This window comes from Rhinatrema bivittatum, chromosome 4, assembly GCF_901001135.1.
Source record: "Rhinatrema bivittatum chromosome 4, aRhiBiv1.1, whole genome shotgun sequence".
NCBI lineage: Eukaryota > Metazoa > Chordata > Amphibia > Gymnophiona > Rhinatrematidae > Rhinatrema > Rhinatrema bivittatum.
Window position 1 is genome coordinate 422,944,267 of NC_042618.1, and position 27,130 is coordinate 422,971,396.

General features: G+C 44.4%; 1 protein-coding gene across 2 annotated transcripts in view; it reads right to left on the reverse strand.

The window, feature by feature from the left end:
• ALDH1L1 (aldehyde dehydrogenase 1 family member L1) overlaps positions 1-27,130 on the reverse strand; it is a 46,338-nt gene that overhangs the window by 11,281 nt on the left and 7,927 nt on the right. For both annotated transcript variants that reach the window (XM_029601357.1, XM_029601359.1), the window contains exons 7-22: positions 26,294-26,431; positions 21,491-21,616; positions 21,043-21,134; positions 18,928-19,075; positions 17,812-17,931; positions 16,786-16,913; positions 15,395-15,545; positions 14,581-14,651; positions 11,992-12,097; positions 11,072-11,159; positions 10,613-10,706; positions 9,256-9,355; positions 8,758-8,856; positions 7,292-7,457; positions 5,560-5,665; positions 3,007-3,206 (exon numbers count right to left, since the gene is read on the reverse strand). In XM_029601357.1, coding sequence (XP_029457217.1) covers positions 3,007-3,206; positions 5,560-5,665; positions 7,292-7,457; positions 8,758-8,856; positions 9,256-9,355; positions 10,613-10,706; positions 11,072-11,159; positions 11,992-12,097; positions 14,581-14,651; positions 15,395-15,545; positions 16,786-16,913; positions 17,812-17,931; positions 18,928-19,075; positions 21,043-21,134; positions 21,491-21,616; positions 26,294-26,431 — 1,933 coding nt within the window. The remainder of the gene's footprint in view (positions 1-3,006; positions 3,207-5,559; positions 5,666-7,291; positions 7,458-8,757; positions 8,857-9,255; positions 9,356-10,612; positions 10,707-11,071; positions 11,160-11,991; positions 12,098-14,580; positions 14,652-15,394; positions 15,546-16,785; positions 16,914-17,811; positions 17,932-18,927; positions 19,076-21,042; positions 21,135-21,490; positions 21,617-26,293; positions 26,432-27,130) is intronic.

Genomic DNA, 27,130 nt, shown 5'->3' on the forward strand with positions numbered 1-27,130 from the left:
GTACTCATGGTCATTCAGTTGACGTTCCACCTCCCTAATGTATGCTGATTTGTCTTGAACAACTGATGCAATTAATAGCAGTGGCTATTTCCTAAGTATAATTGATTAATAGCCATTAATGGACTTCTCCAAGAACTTATCCAAACCTTTTTTGAACCCAGCTACACTTACTGCACTAACCACATCCTCTGGCAACAAATTCCAGAGCTTTATTGTGCGTTGAGTGAAAAAGAATTTTCTCCGATTAGTCTTAAATGTGCTACTTGCTAACTTCATGGAATGCCCTCTAGTCCTTCTATTATTCGAAAGTGTAAATAATCGAGTCACATCTACTCGTTCAAGACCTCTCATGATCTTAAAGACCTCTATCATATCCCCCCTCAGCCGTCTCTTCTCCAAGCTGAAAAGTCCTAACCTCTTTAGTCTTTCCTCATAGGGGAGCTGTTCCATTCCCCTTATCATTTTGGTAGCCCTTCTCTGCACCTTCTCCATCGCAATTATATCTTTTTTGAGATGTGGCGACCAGGATTGTACACAGCATTCACGGTGCGGTCTCACCATGGAGCGATACAGAGGCATTATGACATTTTCCATTCTATTAACCATTCCCTTCCTAATAATTCCTAACATTCTATTTGCTTTTTTGACTGCTGCAGCACACTGAGCCGACAATTTTAAAGTATTATCCACTATGATGCCTAGATCTTTTTCCTGGGTGGTAGCTCCTAATATGGAACCTAACATAGGTTCCATATTAGGAACCTAACATAGGTTCCATATTAGGACATAAGGTCATTTTTCCCTATATGCAACACCTTGCACTTGTCCACATTAGATCTTCATTGGCTCCCAGTAAACTTTAGGATTCTCCATAAATCACTCACAATTATCCACAAAAGCATACACCACCAGACCCCTCTGGACCTGCTACAACCACTCAAACTTCACTCTACGACCAGACCCTTAAGGGAAGCTTACAAAGGATCCTTACACATCCCGCCAATCAAAGTGGTGCACCAATCAAACATTAGAGACCGGGCATTCTCAACAATAGGTCCCTCCATCTGTAACACCATGCCACCAGACCTCAGGCAGGAAACCTGTCTCATAACTTTTAAAAAGAAACTCAAGACATGGCTTTTCTGTCGAGCCTTTCCGTGTTCCTAAGCTGATAGCTTGACTTAGAACTGTTTCCACTCTACTGTGATCAAACACTAAGTACTCATATGTTATAATGAGGTGGGTTCCTTTGCCTCCCTCCCACACCATCTTCTGTATATAGTTAATTATCTCTGCTCTCCCCTCTTTATTTCCTACTCCCAGTTTTTTTACACCCCTGTTACAATGTAACTTTTACTTCTTCAATCTGTGTCTCTTGTTTTTTGGTTACAGTTAACCGCTTTGTTCGATGTAAACCGAGTTGATTTGATTTGTATCAAGAAAGTCGGTATATAAAAGCCTTAAATAAATAAAATAAAATAAATTAAATTTCATCTGCTATTTGGATGCCCAATCTTCCAGTCTTGCAAGGTCCTCCTGTAATGTATCACAGTCTGCTTGTGATTTAACTACTCTGAATAATTTTGTATCATCCGCAAATTTGATAACCTCACTTGTCGTATTCCTTTCCAGATCATTTATATATATATTGAAAAGCACCGGTCCAAGTACGGATCCCTGAGGCACTCCACTATTTACCCTTTTCCACTGAGAAAACTGACCATTTAATCCTACTCTCTGTTTCCTGTCTTTTAACCAGTTTGTAATCCATGAAAGGACATCGCCTCCTATCCCATGACTTTTTAGTTTTCGTAGAAGCCTCTCATGAGGGACTTTGTCAAACGCCTTCTGAAAATCCAAATACACTACATCTACCGGTTCACCTTTATCCACGTGTTTATTAACCCCTTATTTTCCTACTTAACAAATGGCCTGCTTTAGTAAGCTTCCCCTCCCCCACCCCCCCCCCCACCCCCACTCACACAGAGAACAGGGGAAAAGCCTGAGTAAATCAGGTCCTGAATAATTTAATTTAAACTGTTATTTTTACACTAAGCAAAATTAATTCTGAATTTGCCATGACACCAAGGCAGGATGATTCTGCAGTGGACAAAACTGAAGTTTGTATGAAAAGACTAGCACTAGCTCAATGGCCGAATCCCATCATAGACTCACAAATGCATGGGTATTTAAATTCTGGTTTCTTGGCTCTATGTGCAAGGCAAGGAGCTGAGTTCCAAACATTATACAACTTACCAAACATTTCTTGGCGCCTACAATTCAAGATCTGCTGGCCCAGAGACAGATATTTAATTTTAAAAACAAAAAGTACAGTAAGTCACCCCATCCTCTCCCCCCCCCCCCCACCTAAAAAAAAATAACACAAGTCTGGGAAAATATTTCGTTTTTTTTACACTACGTTATAAATAACAGATGCTGATGGAATGAAGAGAAAATGGAATTGATTCTAGGTGTCTGCCATTCTTCCTAAATGCTTCAAACTCTTCTCAGCTGGAGGGGTCTACACATGTCATAAGCTATCTAGCTACAACCATCTATTCTCTCAGGGGGGCGTTGACGGAGAAAATATAGAATTGCCTTGGAATTTCTAAAGTTGGATACAGATTCAATTGACTCCTCACAAAGCAGAACAAAGGACAGAAGCACATTAGCAATCAAGCGGAAATTCCTGACTCAGAGAGAGAGAGAATCTGATAACAGATAAGGACTGTGAGCTCCATCCAGGCTCTGCCCAATTTCACTCCTGGTACAGTGCCACAGACCTCAGCTGATCTCTGACTTTTCCTTCTGCATTTATCCCGGGATTTTTTAAATCCTGTTACTGTTCTTGTCTCCACCACCTCTCTTGGGAGGCTATGTCTATGTCCAGAAGGAAGAAGCCATGGACAGAGAGTTTTAAAAGATCTCGGAGAGCCAATGTAAGAAGTCTCGCCTACACACAAATATAGACACAAATAATATACAGGTGCCAAGAAGTGCCTTTACCTAAGTCCTTCCCGAATCCAGACTGCTTGAAGCCTCCGAACGGGCAGGCCACGTCGGTTTTATTGTACGTGTTGATGAATACGGTGCCGGCTTGGAGTTTCTCACTGACATACAACGCTTTGTTAATGTCCCGGGTGAAGACCCCAGAAGCAAGCCCAAACTCTGTGTCATTAGCACGCGTCAGCACACCATCGACGTCACTGGAAAAGAAACACCTTGTCATCAGGTTTGATCCTAGGGATGGATGGATCTGTGCTCTGGTACTACCCCCCCCCCCCCCACACACACACACACATTCACACAATCACACACACTCCCCACATGTATCTGATGTGCAGTGTCATGATCTGGTTCTGGACCTGTCCAAAGCATTAAAGGAAACTCAGAAAGAATGTCATGGCTGAATCTGTATGGTTTTCACTAGCAGTTCATTTATTTTAAAAATCTTGTATCCTGCCTCTGCCAATAAATTTGTCCCGCGAAAGTCACAATAAAAACATACATAAAATCATAAAATTGATTTAAACAAACTTACAAACCTAATTGAAATGCTTCATTAAAAAATGACTAATTTGTGATAACATCAATCTCCTAATCAGTTCAAAGTCAGTATCTACAGCGTATATTTAAAAGAAAAAGGGGATAACTATGTCTCATTCTTGCTATAACATTGTTGATAGTTCTGGTGGAAGTAGGCCTCTTTCAGTCACCTAAAAACGAGTTTTGTAGCGGTTGGCTTTGGTTGTAACATTTTAGTAGGTAGAGTGTTGCTGTGCGAACGACACACAACTGCATATTACAACTATCAGCTGAGTGCAGTAGGTGGATGCTTAAGGGCACTGCACAGGGAGCCACAGGGGCATCCTTTCTCCTTTCTCTGACAGCAGGTAGCATGCAGCAGCACTTCTTACTTGTGTGGCGTCTGCCTCCTCTCCTGCTGGCTTCAGTCAGGCCGATTCAGTAGGGTGTGTTCAGGACGAGTGCAGCATTAGCCTCTGTTTGGCGAGCCCAACCCCTCCCCCCCCCCCCCCCCCCCGAAGCTAATAGCGCCCTCAACATGCAAATGTATGTTGATGAGCCTATTAGTTAGTCCCGTGCGATACAGAAAGTAAAATGTGCAGCCAAGCCGCACATTTTACTCTCAGAAATTAACGCCTGCCCAAAGGCAGGCGTTAATTTCGTCCGGCACCGAGAAAGTGTGCAGAAAAAAACTGCTTTTCTGTACACCCTCCGACTTAATATCATAGCGATATTAAGTCGGAGGCCACAAAAATTAAAAAAAAAAAAAAATCTGCCCGCAGCCTGCGGGTTGGAAAACAGATGCTCAATTTTGCCGGCGTCCATTTTCCGAACCCGTGGCTGTCAGCGGGTTCAACAACCAACACCGGAAAAATTAAGCATCGGCTGTCAAACCTGCTGACAGCCGCCGCTTCTGCCAATAAGGAGGCACTAGGGACGCGCTAGTGTCCCTAGTGCCTCCTTTTTACCGTGGGCCCTCATTTGCATACAGAATCGCCCACCCAGGAGAGTGGCCTGGGTGCGTGTCAGGAGAGCGGGCGCTCGCCTCGGAGCGCCGGCTCTCCCGCGCATTTTACTGAACCAGCCCGAGTCTGAGGTGTGTACTGTGCAGTGCCCCGCAGGATTTCAGGATCGGGGGATTGCTGTCACCATATGCTCAGACTGCAGATTCAAGTTGACAGGAGGAGGAGTGTAGGCTTAGCTAAGAAGTGCTGCTCTTCTCCTGCTGACAGGAGGGAGAGAACTGAGCCAGGTTAGGAGAATGGAGGGGTGCATGAGATGTAAAACCACTCCTAATGTTGGACGTCCTAACTCACAGGCTCCTTACTAAAGTGCAGTAATTCCAGTAATGTGATCTGGGAGAGACAAGTAATTCCACTGGGTACAGTGATACTCCCCACTGATATCTGTTTTTGTTTTCTTTTGCTCAGCAGTTTCCTCCTGCTTCTTTGACTTTCCTTCTCAATCAGAACCAGCCTCCTTCGGGTTACTGCCCCCATGACGAGCCTGCAGGCGCTGCCGCACGGGGATTGTTCCTCCTATTTTATGTCACCTCCCAACTCACTTACTCCAGAGACACTCCTTGCCTGGGAAGGGGCTGGGGAGGAGGGCATGCAGCAGGGCTCCTTCCGAAACCCTGCAACCCCAGGAGCCCTAAACCCAGCCACTAGGTGCCACGTTTCCACAGTGACCAGAACTGACTGATTTCCCCAGGGAGCAGAAGACCTAACCCAGGGACCTAACCCAGGTAGCGTCCCCAACCCAGGTTGGGGATGCTACCTGGCCTCCCCCGCCCCTCCACCCCCCAAACTAACTCCTTCCGAAAGATTGCAGAATATCATGGTATACTATGATGTGCACTGTCACTGCCGCGGCTTTTGTTGGGTCACTGTATAAGTGGCACCTGGGATATTGTGGGCAGATGACCCACTAGTGTTGCCCTGTAGGTTCCCACATAAACCATGTATTTTTTAAAAATTTCTTGAGAGTCAGTAAAGAAAAAAAAAACCACATTAGAGAAAAACAATGTCATACCCGTCGCTAAACCTGGAGATAATCATGATGGGGCCAAAGGACTCCTCTTTCGCTATGAACATTTGATCCTCCACATCAGTGAATATCGTTGGTTCAAAGAAAAACCCTGAAAGAAATGAATGTTTGCAGCCTTTTAGGTGTACGAGCTGAACCTGGGCTGATACAGTTATGGCCACCCAAACGCTCTCTCTCTCTCTCTCTCTCTTTTGCCCTATTTCTTGCTTGTATTTGCATGGTTCTTTTAGCTATTAATCTGCAGTGAGACCTTCTTCCAGTTGAGGGCCGCTCAGCAGTTTAAGCCGTGTGTCAAAGCATGTCTGAGTCTCTGCCTCTGGAGGAGCCATGATGGCCAACTCGCTGGCTGCTGCAGCCATTCCTGGCGGCCATTGCCAATTAGCTGCCTGACTTGTACCATTTCCCCCTGGGAATCAGTAATCTTTGTGTAGGCCATTCCCTCCCTCCCTCCTTCTCTCCTTCCCTCCCTTCCTACTCCCCACCTTCACCACACCCAGAGCATCGCCACACTGTAGTTTAGTAGAAACATTAATTCTGGATTTCCAAAATGAAAAGACATGTGGGGATATATTCATTCAATAAGCTGGCGAGAGGACAAGTCATGCAGTTAAAGTTAGCCAGATAACCTGTCCCGGATATTCAGCAGGATAAATACGCCACTGAATATATTCGCCTAAAGTTATCCAGCTACGTGTAGTCAGATAACTAAAAAAAAAAAAAAAGCCTAACTGGCTATTCATGTATATACTGTAACTGAATAGATACTTTAGTGATCCGGATAACTTGCTATTTAACCAGACATCTTCAAAAGATATCTAGTTAAGTAGCTCTGCTTACAGCTTAAATTAAAAAAAAAACGTAAATGTGCCTCTGACCCAATCCCCTTTCCCATACAAAATGTCATATATGCCCTGTCCGGCTGGTCATCCCCATCCCCCCCCCACCTCAGACCCCTCCATAATGTGATAATCCTGCCTCGCCCCCAACCCCTTTCCCTGTTCTGTAACGAAATTTTAAATCATGATGCCCCCCTCCCCCAGGAACCCGTCTGCAGTACCAGTCCCAGGCCATCCCCCAGACTCTCTCCATCCCCCTCCAATACACAATAACCCCTGCCAGGGGTGAAGTAGACATTTACCTGCTCCTGGTGCTCCAGATTTTAGGCAGATTAGGATTTAGCCAGCTAAAAAATCTAACTGGACAAATGGCTCAATGTTCCGAAAATTGCCATTTAGACAGATAACTTGTGAGTTATCCATGTTAAGTGGCTTTGAATAATGAATACTGACCTCAGCGTAATTTTAAAAAGTACACTGCAAATGCTGAAAACAAGAGAGAACCTTCTACGCTTTCTCACAAGACAAAACTGAGAAAATCACTTTCGCTTGATCCAGCTATTTCCTACGAAGATGCTGAAGGGAGACATTCACACTGTAGCGCTGATGTAGGGATATTATTTAGGTGCTCCTGGGCTTTATGGCAGGGAATCTCCTCCCTGGCAAGTACTGGGGTCAAGGCTGGCTTTTTGCTGGTTGCCCCACTGTTTACCACAGTGGGCTACAGAGATGCAGGTTTGAAGGGCCAAAGTCATCGCTGCTCACTACGAAGGGGGTAGTTCCACCTTTATGGAATCTGTGGTGCTGGGGATTAATGGTGGAATGACTCAAGGATAGTAAACACGACTGCCACATGCTTGATATCAAACAGCTGTACATACCTGGCCGAGGAACCTGCTTCCCCCCACAGACCAGTGTCGCCCCTTCTTTTACTCCAGTCTGGCAGTACTCAAGAAGTTTGTCCAAATGAGCCTTGTGGTTCTGAGGTCCATGGTCCGTTGACCGGTCTAACGGGTCCCCAATCTTCATTTTTTTCACTTCTTCTACCTGTCGCATGTCGGCACCATTTGACTTTGCTTTTAGAAGACATTCTCACATAGATCAAGTATATGCAAATATATCTGATAAGCATTCATTGTGGGCATCCTGAAAACCAGGTCTGTTCATAGCCCTTGGGTCCGGGGCTGAGAACTTCTCGCAGACCTAACGCAACGGTGAAACACCAGAGGGCTAAAGGCAGACCTTGAACATGGTTGCCGAGGAGAAGCTGCACACAAAAATATGAGCCAGAAGAAAGGGGAAGACAAGGATAGGGGTCAGAAGTGAAACAAGACTCCAATCAGAGCTCCACAGGATCTAGTTTAGCGGTTCCCAAATCTGTCTTGGTGACCCCACAGCCAGTCAGGTTTTCAATATATCCAAATGAACATGCATGAGATAAATTTGCATGTACTGTGCCTCCAATATATGCAAACATATCTCATGCATATTCATCATGGTTATCTTGAAAACCCAACTGGCAGTGGAAACAATAGGATAGGGCTGGGAACCACTGTTCTAGTTCCAGCTCTGCCCCTTACCCTCTATGAAACCTTGACTAAGTCACTTTCTCTACATAAGAACATAAGAACATAAGAACATAAGAAAATGCCATACTGGGTCAGACCAAGGGTCCATCAAGCCCAGCATCCTGTTTCCAACAGTGGCCAATCCAGGCCATAAGAACCTGGCAAGTACCCAAACTAAGTCTATTCCATGTTACCATTGCTAATGGCAGTGGCTATTCTCTAAGTGAACTTAATAGCAGGTAATGGACTTCTCCTCCAAGAACTTATCCAATCCTTTTTTAAACACAGCTATACTAACTGCACTAACCACATCCTCTGGCAACAAATTCCAGAGTCTAATTGTGTGTTGAGTGAAAAAGAACTTTCTCCGATTAGTTTTAAATGTGCCCCATGCTAACTTCATGGAGTGCCCCCTAGTCTTTCTACTATCTGAAAGAGTAAATAACTGATTCACATCTACCCGTTCTAGACCGTTCTAGACCTCTCATGTCTACCCCTCTCAGTTTTTTTTCAGTTGCAATGCTATTCTACACCAAAGCAAGCTCTGTAGGGAAGGTTTACCTTTACTCCATTATTACCTTGCACTAGTAATGAATAACTAATATTTACTATATCATTTACTATATCCTAAGAATGGATTTTCATTGCTAACGTGGAACCCCGTCCCTGTGCTCAGTGCCCTCTGATGCCAATCGATGTCAGATTACACAGTGAGTCAAGAGAGAAACCAAGCCTCAAACACACAGGTCTGGGGTTATTTGCAGTGTGCCAACACTCACCACTTTCTGCACAAACTCATCGTGGATGGAGTCTTCGACAAAAAGTCGTCCGGCCGCAATGCAGTTCTCACCTTTATTGAAGAACACCGCGCTCATTCCCTTAAGGAAAGGGGAGCCATTAGAAGAGTTTTACTAATCAGCTGAGCAGCAGCTACAGTTCATGAGCATCGGTATAGACTGGCACCTCTGTTACAGCTTCATGATCAATATCATTAGCCTAAATTATCTTCATTTTATGATGGACCGCTCCCGAGCTGTTCTGTGTGTCTCTGGGGAAAGGAAGCTTGGGTATCCACCTGTTAATAAGCCGCCAAAATTATTTTAGGGATGGTAGGATTTCTGCTATACATTCAAGAAAAGAGACTGATCCTATGCAGTACAGCTGTCCATTCTCCTCACCGCTCTGTTCATTCATAAATGTAGCATACGTGGGTACCATTTACCTTGCGCACTTGGGAAGTGGTGAATAATAATTTGAAGATATAAATAAATATGTACCATTCGCAGGGCCTTGTCCAGGTCGCAGTCTCTAAAGATGATGAGGGGGGACTTTCCTCCCAGCTCCAAGGAGACTTTCTTCACGTTACTTAGCGCACAGCTGAAAAGATGGAAGATAATAAGACACATTGGGCCTGATACTGAACGCGCGATCAGCGCTTGACAGCTGGTTGAGTAGGTCTTATCCTGCCATCTAGCAGTCCCCTGAAAATCAATGGCCGCTAAATAGCTGTGTAAGTCACTTATCCGGCTATCCTTTAGCTGGTCAATTTGTGGGAGGATCAGGGTGCTGCTACTTACCCGGTTAAGTTAATCGGATAAGTTAGACCGGCCATAGAGCAGGATATTCAGCGGCATAGTCATGTCGCTGAATATTCCTTGTAACTTAGCCAGATAAGTCATATCTAGCTAAGTTACTTAACTGGCCAGCACTCAATATCGAGCCTATGATATATATATATATATATACTAGATAGATAGAAAGACACACACACACACACCAGATAAGAAATAATGGTATGGTCCCACTGGATTAACTGTGCAACAGCATCCTTAAGCAACACAGAATAAATGTGATACCCAGCCAGGACATGACAGTATTCAGCAAGCAACCCAAACTGTTAAAGGGTGATGGATGCATCAACTATTTCTCAGGATTCTGCAGGTAAGAGTAACGCTTAGGTACAGGCAGGCAAGAGAAACACCCCTCAAGGATCTTCATAATGTTTCTTTGAACCCAGCAAAATGATGACCTCCTCCACAATCAATATCAGATTAGGCTGGAGGCTGTTACAATTGGGGGGCGTGATTATTTGAGATCCACATTTGTTCATAGTTAAAACTACATTCAGAGTTAAATCTCTCCAGCCCCTGGAGGTAGGAATAAATAAAGAGGAAAAAGATTTTGATGACAAAACTGCCGGGGCATTCTGCATGTCTATGAAGCCAGTGTCAGTGCGAGGCTAGAGACTACACATGTGGATCCCATTAAGAAGTAACTTTCCCACTGGAACAATTAAAAACAAAATATAAAGAATACACTTGAACAGGCAGCTTATGAGAATGACTAGCAGGGTCTAGGACTCCACTGGTTAACCAGGTTCCTCTCCAAATATAAAAAAGGCATCGTTCCCCACGCTGTAAGATCCTGCTGGAAGCCCAAAACATCTCCATTAGGCCCAGCAAAAGATAAAGTTTCTGGGCAATTCTGACTATAGCAGGAATCGTCGATTGCTGTCCAGTGACAGGAACCCCTTGCAGACTGAAAATTTCCATAGAGCTCCATGAAAACCAGTGAGCGAGAAGGCGGTTGTTAAGCACCAAAGGGTTAAAGGGACAAGGGTGCCAGCAGACCTACCTTTTCATGATGTGTTTGCCAACAGGAGTAGATCCAGTGAAGCCAAGTTTCCTCACATCAGGATGATCGGAAAGCCTCTGTCCAATCAGAGAACCTAAAACAGAGAAACCCGACATGTGTGTGCCTAGGAATGTACCCAGATCGGGCCCATGCAATGCCCTTGTTCTCCGTTTCCTCATTCTCACAGACGCTGCACTAAGAAGATTTTGCATTCTGTTAAAAATAAACTTTGGAAGATTTTTCAGTGTTGGCATGAAAAATTTTTCACACTAAATCCTACAGCATGAGCTTTCAGGAAAAGGTAACCAATATGAAATTCTTGCAAAATTATTTGTACATTGAGAAAAATATTGGACTATACCCTTCCTCTGCCTCATGCCTATTATTTTCTTTCCCTGCCTGTGTTTTGTAAGTGCTGCAGAAGAAACTCAAAGGAACAGCCCCCATCCCTGCACCCACCTGCCCCAGGAAGGATATTGATGACCCCTTTAGGAAATCCAGCTTTTGCGGACAGCTCAGCAAACTTCAGAGCCGTGAGGGGCGTCACCTGAAGGTAGCAAAAGAGATTTGTAGCAAAAGCACATAGCATCAGGATCAAGTACCAGACAAGAAACTTTTGTAGAGAGAAAGAACGACATAGGACCCAAAGGACCTGTGACGGCCTTACTGTGCTATGCTGAACACTTTTAAGAGGTGAATCTTAAGACCCATGCGTGGTTGCACATGTGCGCACGTTTGCCCGCGTGCACACATGGATGTGGTGATTTTATAGCATGCGCGTATATGTGTGCGTGATATAAAATCGGCTATACGTACGCACAATTTTATATTAATGTGCACATATGCGTGCAAATTCCGCCTCGTGCTCGTAAGTGGGGAGGAATTTTAGTAGCTACATGCACCGACGCAATAGCCCATTTTCCCAGTTCACTCCCAGTTTGCCCCAGTAAAGGAGAGGGCTTCCTAACCCAACTAACTTGCCTCCCTTTTACCCTAATACCCAACCCTTAAAACCTCACCTACTAGCTTATTTTTTTTTTTGTTACATGACTTACATGCTGACCATAGCAGAAGTTATGTGGTAGGGGACCCCGGCGTGCGCTTAACTACTTATGCACTGACTTCATTTTACAGACTCAACCCACCTATGACCCTCCATGTCCCGTCCAGATCCCGCCCACTCCACACCCTTTTTTGCTTTTTATGATTTGTACACGTATTGGGAGATTCGTTGTACCCGCGTGGGTTTTAAAATCCACGTGGCGCGTGTCATGCCAAGTCACATGCATATCTCCTGGCTTCGACATGCTTAGGTTTTTTTTTAAATCTACCAGTAAATGAATAACTATTGTTACTATGGACAATGAGGAATCAGTCACCTGAGCAGGCTTCAGTACAACAGTGTTCCCAGCAGCCAGACAAGCGGCTGTTTTCCATGCCAGCATCATGAGGGGATAGTTCCATGGGATGACGATACCACAGACTCTGGAGGAACACAAACCATGTCAGCATCACTCTATAAATCAACGAGAAGACTCCAGGACATGTGCTGGGGGGAAACCTCTACAGCTGGATTCAAATCAGGAGGTTTCGACCCTTCTTGAAAGTGGCATGGGCACTGCAGCACGTGCCCTGTGCGCTGTTGCACATCCAGCAGGCGGTGTGTGTAAAACACATGAATCAGTACAGAAAGTACATTTTAAAAAAAAATGGCGCTTGGAAATGCAATGCTGTGATTGGCCAGCAGACACCACAAGTGCACTCAGTAAGTTTCTATTGACTGGATGGTCGGTCAGGATTTCTCTTCCCTGTCATTTATAAAAGGATTTTAACACTCAAAACTGCCCCTTTAGAAAGCTCAACAAGCCATATTAAGATCTGTGGTGAGAGATATCTTCCTGCCATTTGTATCTGGAGTAAGCTAGAAGCTCACAGCTGATACTGGCAGTAGTAACTATCTCATCATGACAGAGCTCCGGAGTCTCAATTCGTGGATGAGACGATGGTGCAAAGAAGAGGGATTCAGTTTTGTAAGGAACTGGGGAACCTCTTCCGGAAGGGGGGGAGTGTTTTCTGAAGGGATGGGCTCTACCTTAACCAGGGTGGAACCAGGCTGCTGGCACTAACCTTTAAAAAGGAGATAGAGCAGCTTTTAAACTAGAACAAAGGGGAAGCCGACAGTCGCTCAGCAGCACATGGTTCGGAGAGAGGTATCTTCAAAGGATACTAATGAAGCATTAGAGTTAGGGCATCCCAACAGAGAGGTTCCAAAAATAAAAAAAGGAGTCCATGTGTGTATAAGAATCACCTGGGCTAAAAAATTTCAAATTATCCCTGACAACTGATAAGCAGAATGTTAATACAAACAAAAAACACACTTTGAAATGTTCATATGCTAATGCCAAAAGTCTAAGAAGTAAGATGGGAGAGTTAGAGTGCAAAACACTGAATGATACTCAAATAATTTCTCTATGTAGGCTACTATATCCTCACTGTACAATTATACAACTTTAAACCAACACTTATGAGGAACTCCAATCTTTTTATAATAAATCTAACAGTTTACTTTTTTTTCAGAAGGCATTCGACAAAGTTTCTCATGAGAGGTTTCTAAGAAAACTAAAAAGTTATGGGATAGGAGGCAATGTCCTTTTGTGGATTGCAAACTGGTTAAAAGACAGGTAGGATTAAATGGGCTTTTTCACAGTGGAAAAAGGTAAACAGTAGTGCCTCAAGGATCTTTACTAGGACTGGTGCTTTTTAATATATTTATAAATTTTCTGGAAAGGGGCACAATGAGTAAGGTACTTAAATTTGCAGATGATACAAAATTATGCAGAGTAGTTAAATCTCAAGCAGATTTTGATAAATTGCAGGAGGAAATTATGAGACTGGAAGTCTGGGCGTCCATATGGCAGATGAAATTTAATGTGGATACGTGCAAGGTGATGCATATAGGGAAAAATAACCCTTGCTGTAATTACACGATGTTAGATTCCACTTAAGGAAGTATCTCCCAGGAAAGAGATCTAGGCATCATAGTAGACAATACATTGAAATCGATGGCTCAGTGTTCTGTGGTAGTCAAAAAGCAAACAAAATGTTAGGAATTATTAGGAAGGGAATGGCGAATGGCGAATAAAAGAATGGATGTCATTATACCTCTATATTGCTTCATGGAGAGATCACACCTTGAATATTGTGTGCAGTTCTGGTCGCTGCATCTCAAAAAAGATATAGCTACACTGGAGAAAGTACAGAGAAGGGTGACCAAAATGATAAAGGGGATGGAACTGCTCCCCTATCAGGAAAGGCTAAAGAGGTTAGGGCTGTTCAGTTTTGAAAAGAGATGGCTGAGAGGGGATATGACAGAGATCTACAAAATCATGAAAGGACTTGAACGGGTTAATGTGAATCAGTTATTTACTCTTTCGGATAATGCAAGGACTAAGGGGCACTCAGTGAAGTTAGCAAGTAGCTCATTTAAAATAAATCGGAGAAAATTCTTTTTCACTCAATGCATAATTAATCTCTGGAATTCATTGCCTGAGGATGTGGTTAAGGCAGTTAATGCAGCTGGGTTTAAAAAAGATTTGGATAAGTTCCTAGAGCAGAAGTCCATAAACTGCTATTAATCAATAAGGATCAGTAGCTTGGGATCTATTCATTTAATATTTGGGTACTCGCCGGGTACTTGTGATTTGGTTGGCCACTATTGGACACAGGATACTGGGCTTGATGGACCCTTGGTCTGACCCAGTATGGCAAACCTTATGTTCTTATATTCTTATTGTTTACATAGTTCTCCCACACCTCTGGGCATCATGCTGCCTCAAGTCTTAGTAAGCAATGCTGTTAAACATGTCAGGAAATGTCACTACATTTATCATAGCCGGCGGTGTCCTCTTAATGGGTCCATATCCCCATGGCTAGGAGAGGTCCACTCACGGTGAAGACTGAAAACTCACCCAATGGGTTCCCTCCTGGTGAATGTTAGGTTGCGGTTAGGCCGAGCTTGATTAATTGGGATGGTAGAACCCTACACATGAAAAACAAAGAAGCCATGTTTACTGAATTTAGTAGACTAGAGTTATAACAATGTCAGCACTGAGTTACTATCTCCATGCAGGATCTCATGGTGAAATTCTCACCTGTGATTGCCGCCATTTCTTATGGGAATGTGTTACAGAAACATTCCTCGGGTATCAAGTGCAATATTCTTGTTGGCTGTGACACCGATGATGTCACCTCCCTTCCCCCCCAACATGACTTTATTCCTCCGAATGACCTTGGTGGGCGCAGGTGTCTTTCCACACATCAGAGCTGACCTGGGGTCACAATGTTCCCTGCAAGTCTCTTGAAGGACATCGTGTCCAGATACTTAAGGCCCATTCAGGAGTTTATGGTATCAAGATGTTGTAAAAAACAACATTATCCCCAAAATGTGTGTAGTTTAGGTTAGCCGAAATGGCTTCTTGTGAAATATTCAAACCTGCTCTCTCTGTCCCTCAATAATTAGTTTATAACAATTTTCATGGCATTGTTCCTTCTGTGCTTTGTAAGCTGTCAGATCAGGTACCAGGACTGGGAAGCCTTCCTACACAATACCCTATACTGTACTGATAACTCACGGCTAGATTCAAAATACCGATACTCTGTCCCATTTGTATTCACACATGGAAACTCTTTCTTCCTTTTGGTCTTCTCAGTCATTTTGGTTTCATTTATTTAATTCATCCCCTGCAACCCCAGCTCTTCCAGAATAAGAGATCTGCTGCTCACCTGAATCTTGTCACACCAGCCTGCAAAGTAGCGGAAGGTCTGGATGGACATCCCCACATGGGTCTTTAGAGCCAGGGTATAAACTGCCCCCGAGTCGGTGCTTTCAATGGTGGCCAGCTCTTCCTGGTGCTCTTCCATGAGATCTGCCAGTCTGGAGGAACAGAAGTATGGGAGAGAGAAGACAGCATATTATGGGGAGTAGCTCGCAACGTGGGCCATTCAGCTCCAGTCTCCTCTGTCGCCACGTAAAGAGCCACATGGATGGGAAAAGCCATATGTTTCTGTCAGATTACGGCAAGCTTACAGTAGTTACCCCATCTCTCTGCCTGGGATGTCTCTCATCTACACACTGGCAACATTCTGTTCTTAAATGAGGAATATGCATCGTCTTTTACACTTTGTTTTGGCAATTTCTTCCTTCTCCTTTTCCCAGCTCAATTAGACCTGGCCTTTACAGGGACTACAGTGCCATGAGACTTCATTGACAACCATCCAAAGCTTTTCTCCATTTTTAACTCTCTTCATCCTCCTGTCCAGCCCAGCCATCCCACAAGTGCACCTCGAGTCTGGCCATTAGGTGTCATCGTTGAGCAATGACTTGGTTCCACTCCCACCCAAGGACTGTGAGCATTATCTCCACAGCATCCCTAGCCCCAGCTGACCCAGAAAGCAGAAGCTGCACTCAAGAACCAAAACCCAGGTTCCCAGTGTGGCAGTGCAGCACTGCCACTAAGCCATCAGGCTGGCACATCTTCCACAAGATTAAACTGCCCAGCAAGAGAACAAACTATACAACAGACTACTAATGTTACCAAAAAGCAGCACTTTTACTCATGAAAGGCAAAAATAAATATTTGCCATTTGCTTTTTGGGACTTCCTTTCCACTGCTTTTCTACTTTGGCAAAAACTGACTCCATTATCACTTCTCTCTTCCCATCTGACTTGTCAGATGATGCCACAATCACAGTAACAGTAGTAAAATGTCCTGCCACAAACCATGGATTGTGACATCACAAAATAAGTCAGAGAGGGAGTTTCTATTACCCAATAAGATTGTAAGAACTATCAATACTGACCCAGGAAGTGCAGAAAACACACCAGAGTTTTGAGGGGTTTTTGAACAGTAATATGTGCTCTACCAGTTTTCTAAAAGGTGCTTTGGGTGCCTTTTAACCAAGTCATTTACAGGTGGATTTTCAAAGGAGTTATACATGTAAATATAACATCCTATTGCAGCAATTTTCAAAAGCCCACTTATACAGGTAAAGTGCATTTACTCATGTAAAACCCAGTTTTAAGTGTGTAAATGCTTTTGAAAATCAGGCCCATTGTGTTTACTTTTGTCCCATAAAACCAACTTCTGTAACCAGCTGAGCTGTTCTAGCCTTACTTGTATATGAGCCGGCCACGATCCCTGGCATTCATTCTTCCCCATTCTCCCCGCTCAAAGGCGTCCTTAGCAGCAGCCACTGCTTTGTCCACATCTGAGATCTGAGCCAGTGACACTTTACAGATGGGCTGAAGAAAACGTAGGCATAAAGTGGAAAATCCTGGATAAGTGCACTCGCATTTCTAAGAGTTTCAAAACTCTACGTGGTAAGACAGAGCATCCAGCAGCAATAGTAGAGGTTTGGTTTTCTCCCCACCTCTCTTTTCTGCCTGCTGATGGACCCTTATGATGCCTGTAGCTGTGGGCAGGAGGAACAGCCCCCCCCCCCCTCCCCACACACACATAGAGTTGCTGACATCACTAAAGATTACCCATTGACCAATGACGAAAACCAATGTCATTCTTAGGTCCTGGGAAGTCAGACAATAACATAAAGATTGACGAATGGTTTAATGGTTTACAAGGCACAATTTCTTTCAGAATTAGAAATCTAAAACCCTAACCTTTGAAGGAAGTGGCAAGATTTTCTGTCTCTATAATGATGCAATTTTTTATTTAGTTCATTTAAGTTATGCTATGTATGAAAATCTCTAATGTGCATAAATATTGAAATGATGGGATTCAATTAAATGTTAACGGAAAAAAACCCCACCCATTGTATGGACTTTATTGGCAGGTTAATTCCACAAATTACTGCCCCTTGCAAATGCATGATCCGTTTTGCTGATAATCGCGAATGGTGCAGTCAGCCAAGCACTCAAGATGGATCCTAATCCATCTGAACACTTAATGCTTTGTCTTCCAACTCAAGGAGACAATGTCCTGCCTGAGTTTTTTCCATGTTCCTAATGTCCAGAGTCCAATTCAGGATCCCACCACTTCTTCCACACATGAGGATTTCAAACCCATGTTTGCCAAGTCAAGACCTCCCCAGTTCTGCAGCTTTGAGGGCTGCCATAGGAGAGTTGGACCTGTTTTGGCTGGTTGTTCATTCCCCCCATCCCTATATTCCCCACTCCCACTCACTATTCCATCCGTTGGGTTGATAGTTTCATAGGTTTTGCCACCCTCGGCATCCAGAAATTGTCCATTAATAAATAGCTGGTGAGGCATCCGGATCGTCATGTTATTCAAAGCTCGCTCAACCTGGAAGAAAGTCAGAGCTTCTTTGGTTCTTGCATTTTAAAAAAAATGCTGAGAAAGACAAGAACAGGAGTTGCATTGACGTGTGCGAGTGTGTATATGTCTGACAGCAATTTATATAGAAGTTGAGTTTTACTGAGACATGACTCATTCACCTAACATCACCACAGCTTCTCATGGAGACATCTGCTTTTAAAAGTTATTTTTATCCTTTGAGGGTGTGCGGTGCTGGGTTTTAGTGTCACACATGCTCACAGAACATTGCAACCTGCTAGTGTGAAAGGCCTCTTTTTTAATCTGGTAGTTTCGCTTCCAGCTCAGTCAGAACCAGGCTGAGATCCAGCTCCATGAGCCTTCATGTGCAGCTACCCAGGGATTTTTTTTTTGCTCTGTTTTCTCTCTCATTTCCATCCCCCCTCATAAAATGTGCCTAATCTGATCACAGCAGCCAGGGACCATGCACCAGAGCTCCTTCCAGAACCCTGCAATCATGGGTCCTGAATCTGGCCACTAGGTGTCACCCTAAGGCAATGACTACAACTCTCCTCCATCCCTCTCCAAGGGCCGTGAATTCTGATTTCGCAGCATCGCCAGCCTCAGCCAACCCGAGCGACAGAAGATCTGACTTGGGGATTGAATCAGAGACCTTCTGAATGATAGTGAGCCACCGGGCTGACCTGAAATGCTTCCTTTTTACTGGTTCAGAATCATCTGTCTACAATAAATGGCGTCTGGCTAGCCCAGCATAGGAATTCTGCTTCTGATCTTTGGCATGTGGCTATTCTAGTGCTGCTACTGCCAGTCACCGAGCTGAGAGGGCTTGGCAGCCATTTCATTTCTCCTAAGCTTAAGAAGCAACATTCTGTCAGGTTCATGTCCTCATGGAGCAGATGAAGCCAGCAGTGCAGATCAGTAAGTAACCATGTGAGGTTACTGGGGCAGGGATGAGCAGACTGGACTAATCATCTTCGTTCCAAGCATACTCTGACAGATACTTACGTAATCCACAACCAACTCCTCCTCTCCGTCTTCCCCTCTCATTCTCCTCACTAACATCTGGATGAACTCTTCAAACTTGGTTGCCATGTAAACATCTTCGTTTTGCAGCTGTAAGCCACTGCACTTCAGCTTCACCTCTTCCACTAGCCTGCAAACAGTGAGGGGGGTGGGGGAGAAATAGCAAGTTACTCTGCCTTATCTCAGGGGTGATCAACCCTGGTACCACCCTGCCTCAGTAAAGCAGTCACAGGACATACAGAAAGTCAAGGTCACTAACGGGAGGCTCAGGGGCCGCTCAGGTTCCAGTTCACAACCAAATCCATCTGCACACAGTGATGGGTAAAACCTTGTAAGGTTTTATTCAGATTCTTCCATGAGATGACCAGGGCTTAATTTGTGGGGGGAACGGGGTGGAACGTGGTTACGGCACTTGTTTTCAGGCTTAAGAGGCAAAGCAGCAGGGTGTCTGCTCCAGCCCCTCCACTCCAGGCAGCCTGCGAGGAAGAGCGGAGGGGCTGAGCCCGAAGCACACAGAGAAGAGAACAGCCACTCTGCTCCCTAATCCAGCCCCTCCTCTCTTGTTCCCTCTCCCCCTTCTCCTCCTGTATTGCAAGGAACAGAAGTGGAAGGGGTGATACTGAAGCAGACACTGCAGAGCAAAGAACAGACACAAAAAAAGATTTGAATTAGCACCAGTTTGAAAGTTGTGAGCAGTAATGCCAAGTGTAGCTGGGTTTAGAAAAGTCCATTAACTGCTATTAATCAAGTTGACTTAGGAAATAGCCACTGCTATAATTGCATCAGTAGCATGGGATCTACTTAGTGTTTCGGGGACTTGCCAGGTACTTGTAGCCTGGCTTGGCCACTGTTGGAAACAGGATGCTGGGCTTGATGGACCCTTGGTTTAACCCAGTTTGGCAATTTCTTACCTTGTTATGTTCTTAACCCTGGTCTTGATGAATGGCACTACTGCTCACAACTTTCAAACTGATGCTAATTCAACCCCTTTTTGTGTCCATTACCAAAAGCTTAATTTCTGGCAGAACAACCCAGAGCAGCATTCTGCCATCTTTTTTATGGGAGCTGAGAAAGCGGAGCAGAGCCGGCAGTGTATCTCAGTTCTGGCTTCCCAGAGGAAACAGAACAGAGCCTGTGGTTGCCCGGATCATTCATGGTCTCCCCCACCCGGCCCTTGGAGGAAACAGAGAAGAACAAAGAGTGTTGGAGCTGCTTACCCTGAGACGAGGGCAGCCACATGACTGATTCGGGTATGTATATATGTACTGTATGTGCATGTGTGTGTACGTCTGTGTGTGAGAGAGAGACATTCAAGCCAATGCAGTGCGTGCGCTGGCTGCAGTGCACGGCCAATGCGCGTCCATAATCCCCAATGCAAAACGGGGAATAGTGTGTCCAAAATGCGCATCCAATCGCACACGTAGGTAACAGCGCTCATCACATGTAAATGCATGTAGATGAGGCTATTATCTATTCCCCCCGATGCAAAAACTAAAAATGCGCAACCAATGCGTACATTTTTACTTGCCAAAATTAACGCCTGCCCTGAGAGCAGCCGTTAAAAAATTAACGCCTGCCCTGAGAGAAGCCCAAAAACTGTTCAGAAAAGCAGAAAATACTGCTTTTCTGTACTTCCTCTGGCTTAATATCATGGCGATATTAACGACACTCGTAAATTGAGGGTCCATTTTCCTAACCCACTGCTGCCAAGGAGGCACTAGGGGCATTTTGCATCAGGTGTCCCGGAGAGGTGGATCGGCATGCGTTAAGGGAGCAGGCACTCGATCATGAGTGCCCGTTTAACTCGCTCCAATATTGCATCGGTCTGATTGAGAGTTCCCGCCTGACCCTGGTCCCGCCCCTTTGCACAGGGGTCAAATTGGCCTTAGCCCTACCCATTTCATCCCCTCCACAGTTCCATTTCCTTTCTGTCTGCAAAGTATGCCCTGGAGATGACAGACTGCTGAAGTGGCAGCAGAAGGCGCCCCCCTCCCCCCTCTTTTGGGTCACGGTTACCCTTTCGTTGGATGGTCTGCGGGCCTTGGATGCACAGAACACAGATGGGGCTGCCAGCATTTCCCCAGGTTTCCCCTTTACCTTACTACATCCATGGAGGCAGCTCCGGCCTTGAAAAAATCCGTGGAATCCTCAATTGCTTCCACATTGGTGAGGATCCTCTTCCAGGCAGCCTGTAGCAAAGCAAGGCACAGGCACATGCTCAGGCCATCGTGGGAGTTTCCTGTTAGAGGAGCAGGTCGCTCCCAAGCTAGTTGCAAAGATATTATGTTAGTGCAGTGTGAAACTATTGCCTGCGTTTTGTGTGCGTGTAAGCGAGACCACGTTACTTAAATCCCAAGGACAGGTGAAGCCAGAAAGGAGAGAGTAACGTCAGGTTTAGAATCCGGAAATTCACGAGTCAACTAAACTGGGAGTAAAGAGAGTGCCTCCCACAGGATGTGTCCTTGGCTCGGGGAGCAGGGCAGGATGCAGCCTGCTAACCTTAACCAAAACTGGCCAAGAAGAAACCAGGACAAGCGCGTCTTACCCGGATCTCCTCGGAAGCCTTCATTTCCTCGTCCGACAGCTGCAGAGTGCCGCTGTCTGCGGCCTTAAAATACTGAGCTGCTGGGATCATCCTTCCATCCTCAAACTGAATGTTCTTCACCAGAACCTGTGTGGGGATCGAAAGAAAGGTTCACAGGCGCGGCATCCTCTGATTTGCACAAAGCCTGCGACAGCGCTTCCAACCCCACCCACCATCCCTAGGCACTGTGGGCCCTGTCACCCCCTCTTCTCCCCCCCCCCCCCCCCCCCGAGGTTGGAAACCAGGGAGCAGAAGGTCTAAGGCTCTAAGGCACAGTCTCCTTGTTTCCTGTGGCAACTCAAAAATTAAAAACTTCTGAAGCAAACTGGCAAACATTTCCATCTTTTATATTACATTATACAAATAAAGTAGCTTTACATTATAATTATAATTTTAGTTTTATTGGGTGAAGACAAGGGATCTCAAGTATCCATACAAGGAGGAGACAGAGATGGGGAGAGGGAGGGAGGAGGAGCAGGAATGGGGGGGGGACAAGTGTGAGAAGGAAAGAGGACTAGGGATGGAGCAGATGAGAGATGAGGAAGATTAGGAATCTGGGATGGGGAAAGGGAAGGAGAAAGAGGGCCGTTCTTGGATTGAGGAAGGAGAGGAGGGAAAAGGAAGGGTTAGGGAGTGGTAGGAAGGAAGGAAGAGAGGGTCCGGGATCTGGGGATTGAATCCAAGATCAGGGGATGGAGGATTTGAATTACATTATGGGGGAGGAGAGGAGGGAGGTGTCCTTACCATGCTTCGGTCCTGCCCCTCCTTGCATCTCCTCTCTAACATCCTCCCCAATATGAGATGCACACTTGGCACCAATCCCTTCTCTCTCACACACATAGAAACACTGTCCCCTACCCTTGTTCCCCTCTCTCTCATAGGACAGACATACGCCCCCCCCCCAGCCGATCCCCCTCTCATTCCCCAGACTCCACCCTCCAAGGATCTCTACTCAGCCTCTTCCTAATCTCCCCAAAATGATCCCCCTATGCTCTGTCTGCCGCAGGCTCTCCTGTTCCCTGCACGCTGCCTGGAATGGAGGAAGTGGATCAGGAGAGGGCTGTTCTCTGCTGAGTGAGATTCAGCACAGCTGAAAGGCAGCGAATCTTCAGCCAGCCCTGCTGCTCCTCCAGACTTCTGCTGCCCTAGGCACAGGCCTGGTGCGCCTATTGACAAATTCAGGCCTGCTCCCAGGGGCTGAAGGATTGTGGCTGTGTTTGAGGGGGCCAGCGGTCGTCACACAACATGCACCTCCAGTGAATGACTAAAGGGTACAAATATTTCCAGCTTCTGCCCAAATTATGTTCTTCATGCGAATGACATTCAGCATAAAACATAACCTGGAACCTGCAGCTCCCAGATATGTGTGTGTGTGTGCGTGTATATATGTGTGTGTGTGTGTGTGTGTGTGTTTGTGTGTGTGTGTGTGTGTGTGTGTGTGTGTGTGTGTGTGTGTGTGTGTGGGTGGGTGGGGGCCCGACACAAAGCAGCACCTAGTGGAGGGAGATGTGCAGCCCTCTGCTCAGGACACCTTCTGTGGTCATTGAGGCTACTGAAAGCATCCACGGTAATGGACAATTCTGAGCCGAGCGGCTTGCGTCATCTCTTAAAATTCCAGCCCTCCTCTTTCTTGGAAAAGTTTCTTGCTTTGCTGCTGTGCCCTGGGACCTCATGTCACAGATAGTCTCAGCACTAACACGCATGCTCCGAGTATTGGACTATACTACTGTGAAGTAAAAAAATTAGCACTTCTATTTTTTTTTTTTTGGTTTTCCTTTTGTTTCAAAATTATTATTTCCAGATCAGCTCAGTGCTTTTGAGTTTTGTTCAATAGAAGGCCATTTTTCAACATAAGAACATGCCATACTGGGTCAGACCAAGGGTCCATTAAGCCCAGCATCTTGGGCCTCACTAAACAATCACTGCCCATCTCGAATCAGGTAAGAAGCTGCACAGGTCCCATAACATGAGCCCTTTTAGCCGCATTCAAAAGAGTCACTGCCGAAGCTGTGCTTAGGTCGGGGGAGGATGGTCGTGTGCATACGTGGGATTTCCCAAAGGGCACCCATTATTCTGCCCCCGCTCGGCCACCCCAACCCCCACAACAGTAGGTACAGGGTATGTGGAGGCTTTTAACATGTGCACTTTGCACCTCCTGAAAGGGAAACAATACAGGTTATTTCCCTCAAAGAGCTGGTGCGCAAGCTGACACAGCCCCCATGCTTGGCATGCAACCCTGGCTATTGAAAATTCCATCCCCTCCCCTCCCCCAAATCAATTATTTTTCTAGAAGCCAATCAATAATTGTCAGTAAGAGGCATCCCTCATCTCCAGAGCCCCTGCAGAAATGCACGTGGACATGTTGTGATGCATCCAGAACGCACACTTCATGTTTTGCATTGTCAGGTTTTATTTTCAAAGAATAATTCCAGGAATTGTTCAGGGTTTATTTTCCAAACATAAAACCTGGGTCGAAATCAGGATCAAAAGGAGATAAAAAAAAAAAAAAAGCTGAAAAAGCTGAGAAAGAAGAATAAAAATACAAAAAAGGCACTAAGTGGCCAATAATCCAAAGTTTTTATGCAGATAAATTGTGATTATTGCCCCCTGTGAATGCGGCTACAAATATGTGTACTGGTTGCCAGTCAGCATGCCTTTACCCATGTCAAAATGGATGGTGCTGGGGGCAAAGCTAGAGAAGGATAGCAGAGTATTTTCATTATGAAAGCCCCGCAGGTAAGGGTTTAATTGCAAGCATCCTGCGGGGTTTAATTATTGACCTCTGAGTGCCAGGCATGGCACTATATTAGCACTTCTAATTATTATTATTATTAATTATAATTAATAATATTATTATTACTACTAATTAATAATATTAATAATATTATTATTACTAATTATTATTGTTATAATAATAATCATATTATTATTATATTATTAATAATAATTATTATTAATATTAATATTAATAATAATATTATTATTATTATTACTAATTATATTATTATTATTCCATGTTCCTTGTAAATGTTTGCTGTTCCATGTTCAATGTAAAAGCCTCACCTGTTACCTGATGTTGCTCTCTTAGTTCTATGTAAACCGATACGATGTGCAAACGGATATCGGTATATAAAAGCCACTAAATAAATAAATAAATAAATATTAACAATTTTATCTGAATGACTCCATTGTGTGTCTGGAGAGAGATTTACATTTAAAAATTGCTTCGGCTTCAGTGCTGCAATGAAAAAACCATCTATTGGGATATCAGAAAAAGAAATGCCTGGTAAAATATTATTGAGTGAATTGAAAAATGGGTGTAATCTGGTAAAAGCTGAATAACGCCAATAAAAAATATCATGGAAATTCAGTAAAACCTGAAAATGCAGAATAGTGCATACGGCATGAAGGCAGATCTGCAGCATGCATTACTGCAGAGGACTGCTGCCTCCTACTGGAAAACAGAACCTGTCAGCATTGTTTCTCTTTCTTAAACTTTCCAAAATCTTCAAAAGTCAATGGCTCTAGCCCAAACAGAGATGCAGTCTAAATATTAGGTATGTGCATTCCTTTTGAAACACTATTTTGTTTCATGTCAATTCAAAATGAAACAAAAAGAAAAACCCAGTGACCATAAGAACATAAGATATGCCATACTGGGTCAGACCAAGGGTCCATCAAGCCCAGTATCTTGTTTCCAACAGTGGCTAATCCAAGTCATAAATATCTGGCAAGTACCCAAACATTAGATAAATCACAAGCTACTATTACTTATTAATTACCGTAATAACAGTTTATGGGTATTTCCTCTAGGAACTTATCCAAACCTTTTTTAAACCCAGTTATACTAACTGCTGTAACCACATCCTCTGGCAATGATTTCCACAGCTTAACTATTCGCTGAGTGAAAAATAATTTTCTTTGATTTGTTTTAAATGAACTACTTGCTAACTTCATGGAGTGCCACCTGGTCCCTCTATTATCTGAGAGAGTAAATAACCAATTTACACTGAAATTTGATGGGTTTTCCTTTTTGTTTCAGAGTGCAGATCCCGGCCTGCTGCTGCCTCAGACTTAAAAGGCATCCCATTTTATATGTGGCAGGAGCCAGCTTGCACCATTTTGAGAATGAGAACCAGCAGGGCAGGAGCAACTGGGAATCACTCCTGCCCCATTTCGACTTTTACAGCCCAACAGATGAGGTAAAATGGGTACAGGAAGAGTAAGGGATTTACTTTTTGTTTTTATTGCGGCAGCACTGGGGGGATCTGGTGGGGGGAGGCAGGGCTGGATTTAAGATTTTGGTACCCAGGGGCAGAGTGCTGCATCAGCACATGGCCCTAAAACAAACAGAAGCAGGCTTCTCTTGGGCTTGGGAATTTGGGGCCATGGGCAGTTGCCTATGGGAAAGGGGAGAACCCAGCACCTTTCCTTTCCTTTTTATCTTTTGGGGTTTGTTTGGTTTTTTTTTTGCTTTGGCATTTATTTCATTTCAATTAAATGAAACGAACCAAAATAAAGGCCAAATGAAACAAAAAAAATACAATTAAAAAAAAAACCCAAATAAAACAAATCTAAAAGAACATTTTTCCTCTGTTCACATCTCTACATATACAAGCCACCAGGAAAGCAACAAAGCCCGCACTGGATTAAATTCAAGCTTGACCGCTGCCAATATATTGCACACTGTTTCTGAGTCCCCACATTCCCCAAAGCAGAAAACCCCATGGATGCACTCTCTGAGGTTACAGGAAGGCCGGGTACCATTTTCCCATCATTTCCGAAGAGCACGAGTCCCTTTTTAGTGACGATTCCCGGTCTGCTGGCTCCCTTCAGCTCCAGGGGATCTCCTTCTGCCACCAGGCCGTTGTCCAGCAAGGTGGAGCCAAAAAATGTCAATATCTGGGAAAGAAGAAAGCAAGAGTGGATGGGTCATCTTTTGGCAGCAGGGTCTCTTAGATGGGAGGCGAATTGGGAGGACAGAGATGGTGTGGACCAATCAGATGCAGAGTGATGTAATCCGCCTAGCACAGATGGTCTGCCATAGGCGGAATATAAATGTTTTAAATAAAGCCACTGCCAACATGAATGCAAATGTGACTACATCTTGGGTCTCTGGGGGAACACTAAAAGATTTCAGTAATAAACGCTAAAAAGTAACAAGTGATTGCAGAGGGCAGGTATTACTTCTGAAATATCAGCCAGTGCAGTCTAGGACATTTTTATTTTAATTACATTAAGTTGTTAATTTTATATATATATTTTTTTTTTACCATAGGTTTAACCCTCCTGCTCTGACAGGGTTACATCCGGACCCCAGTGGGCTCAGCTGGTAAGGCGTTAACTCCCCATATTGCACAGGTTCTCAACTTCAGCCAAATGGCTGAGAAGGGACTGTCCTTAGCTTGGGGCTCATATCTTAGCCAAAAAGAGGTCAATATCAAGTGCCTCAGACTTAAAAGGAATCATTTCACACATTACTCCACTAGAAATACTGAAAGTCACTAATATCTTCTAAAGGACTCATCAGGCTACTGGTAAACGGATAAGAGATTTATCGTCAGAACACAAAGGATGTTTTCAGTTTCTCTGTCTCCTGAA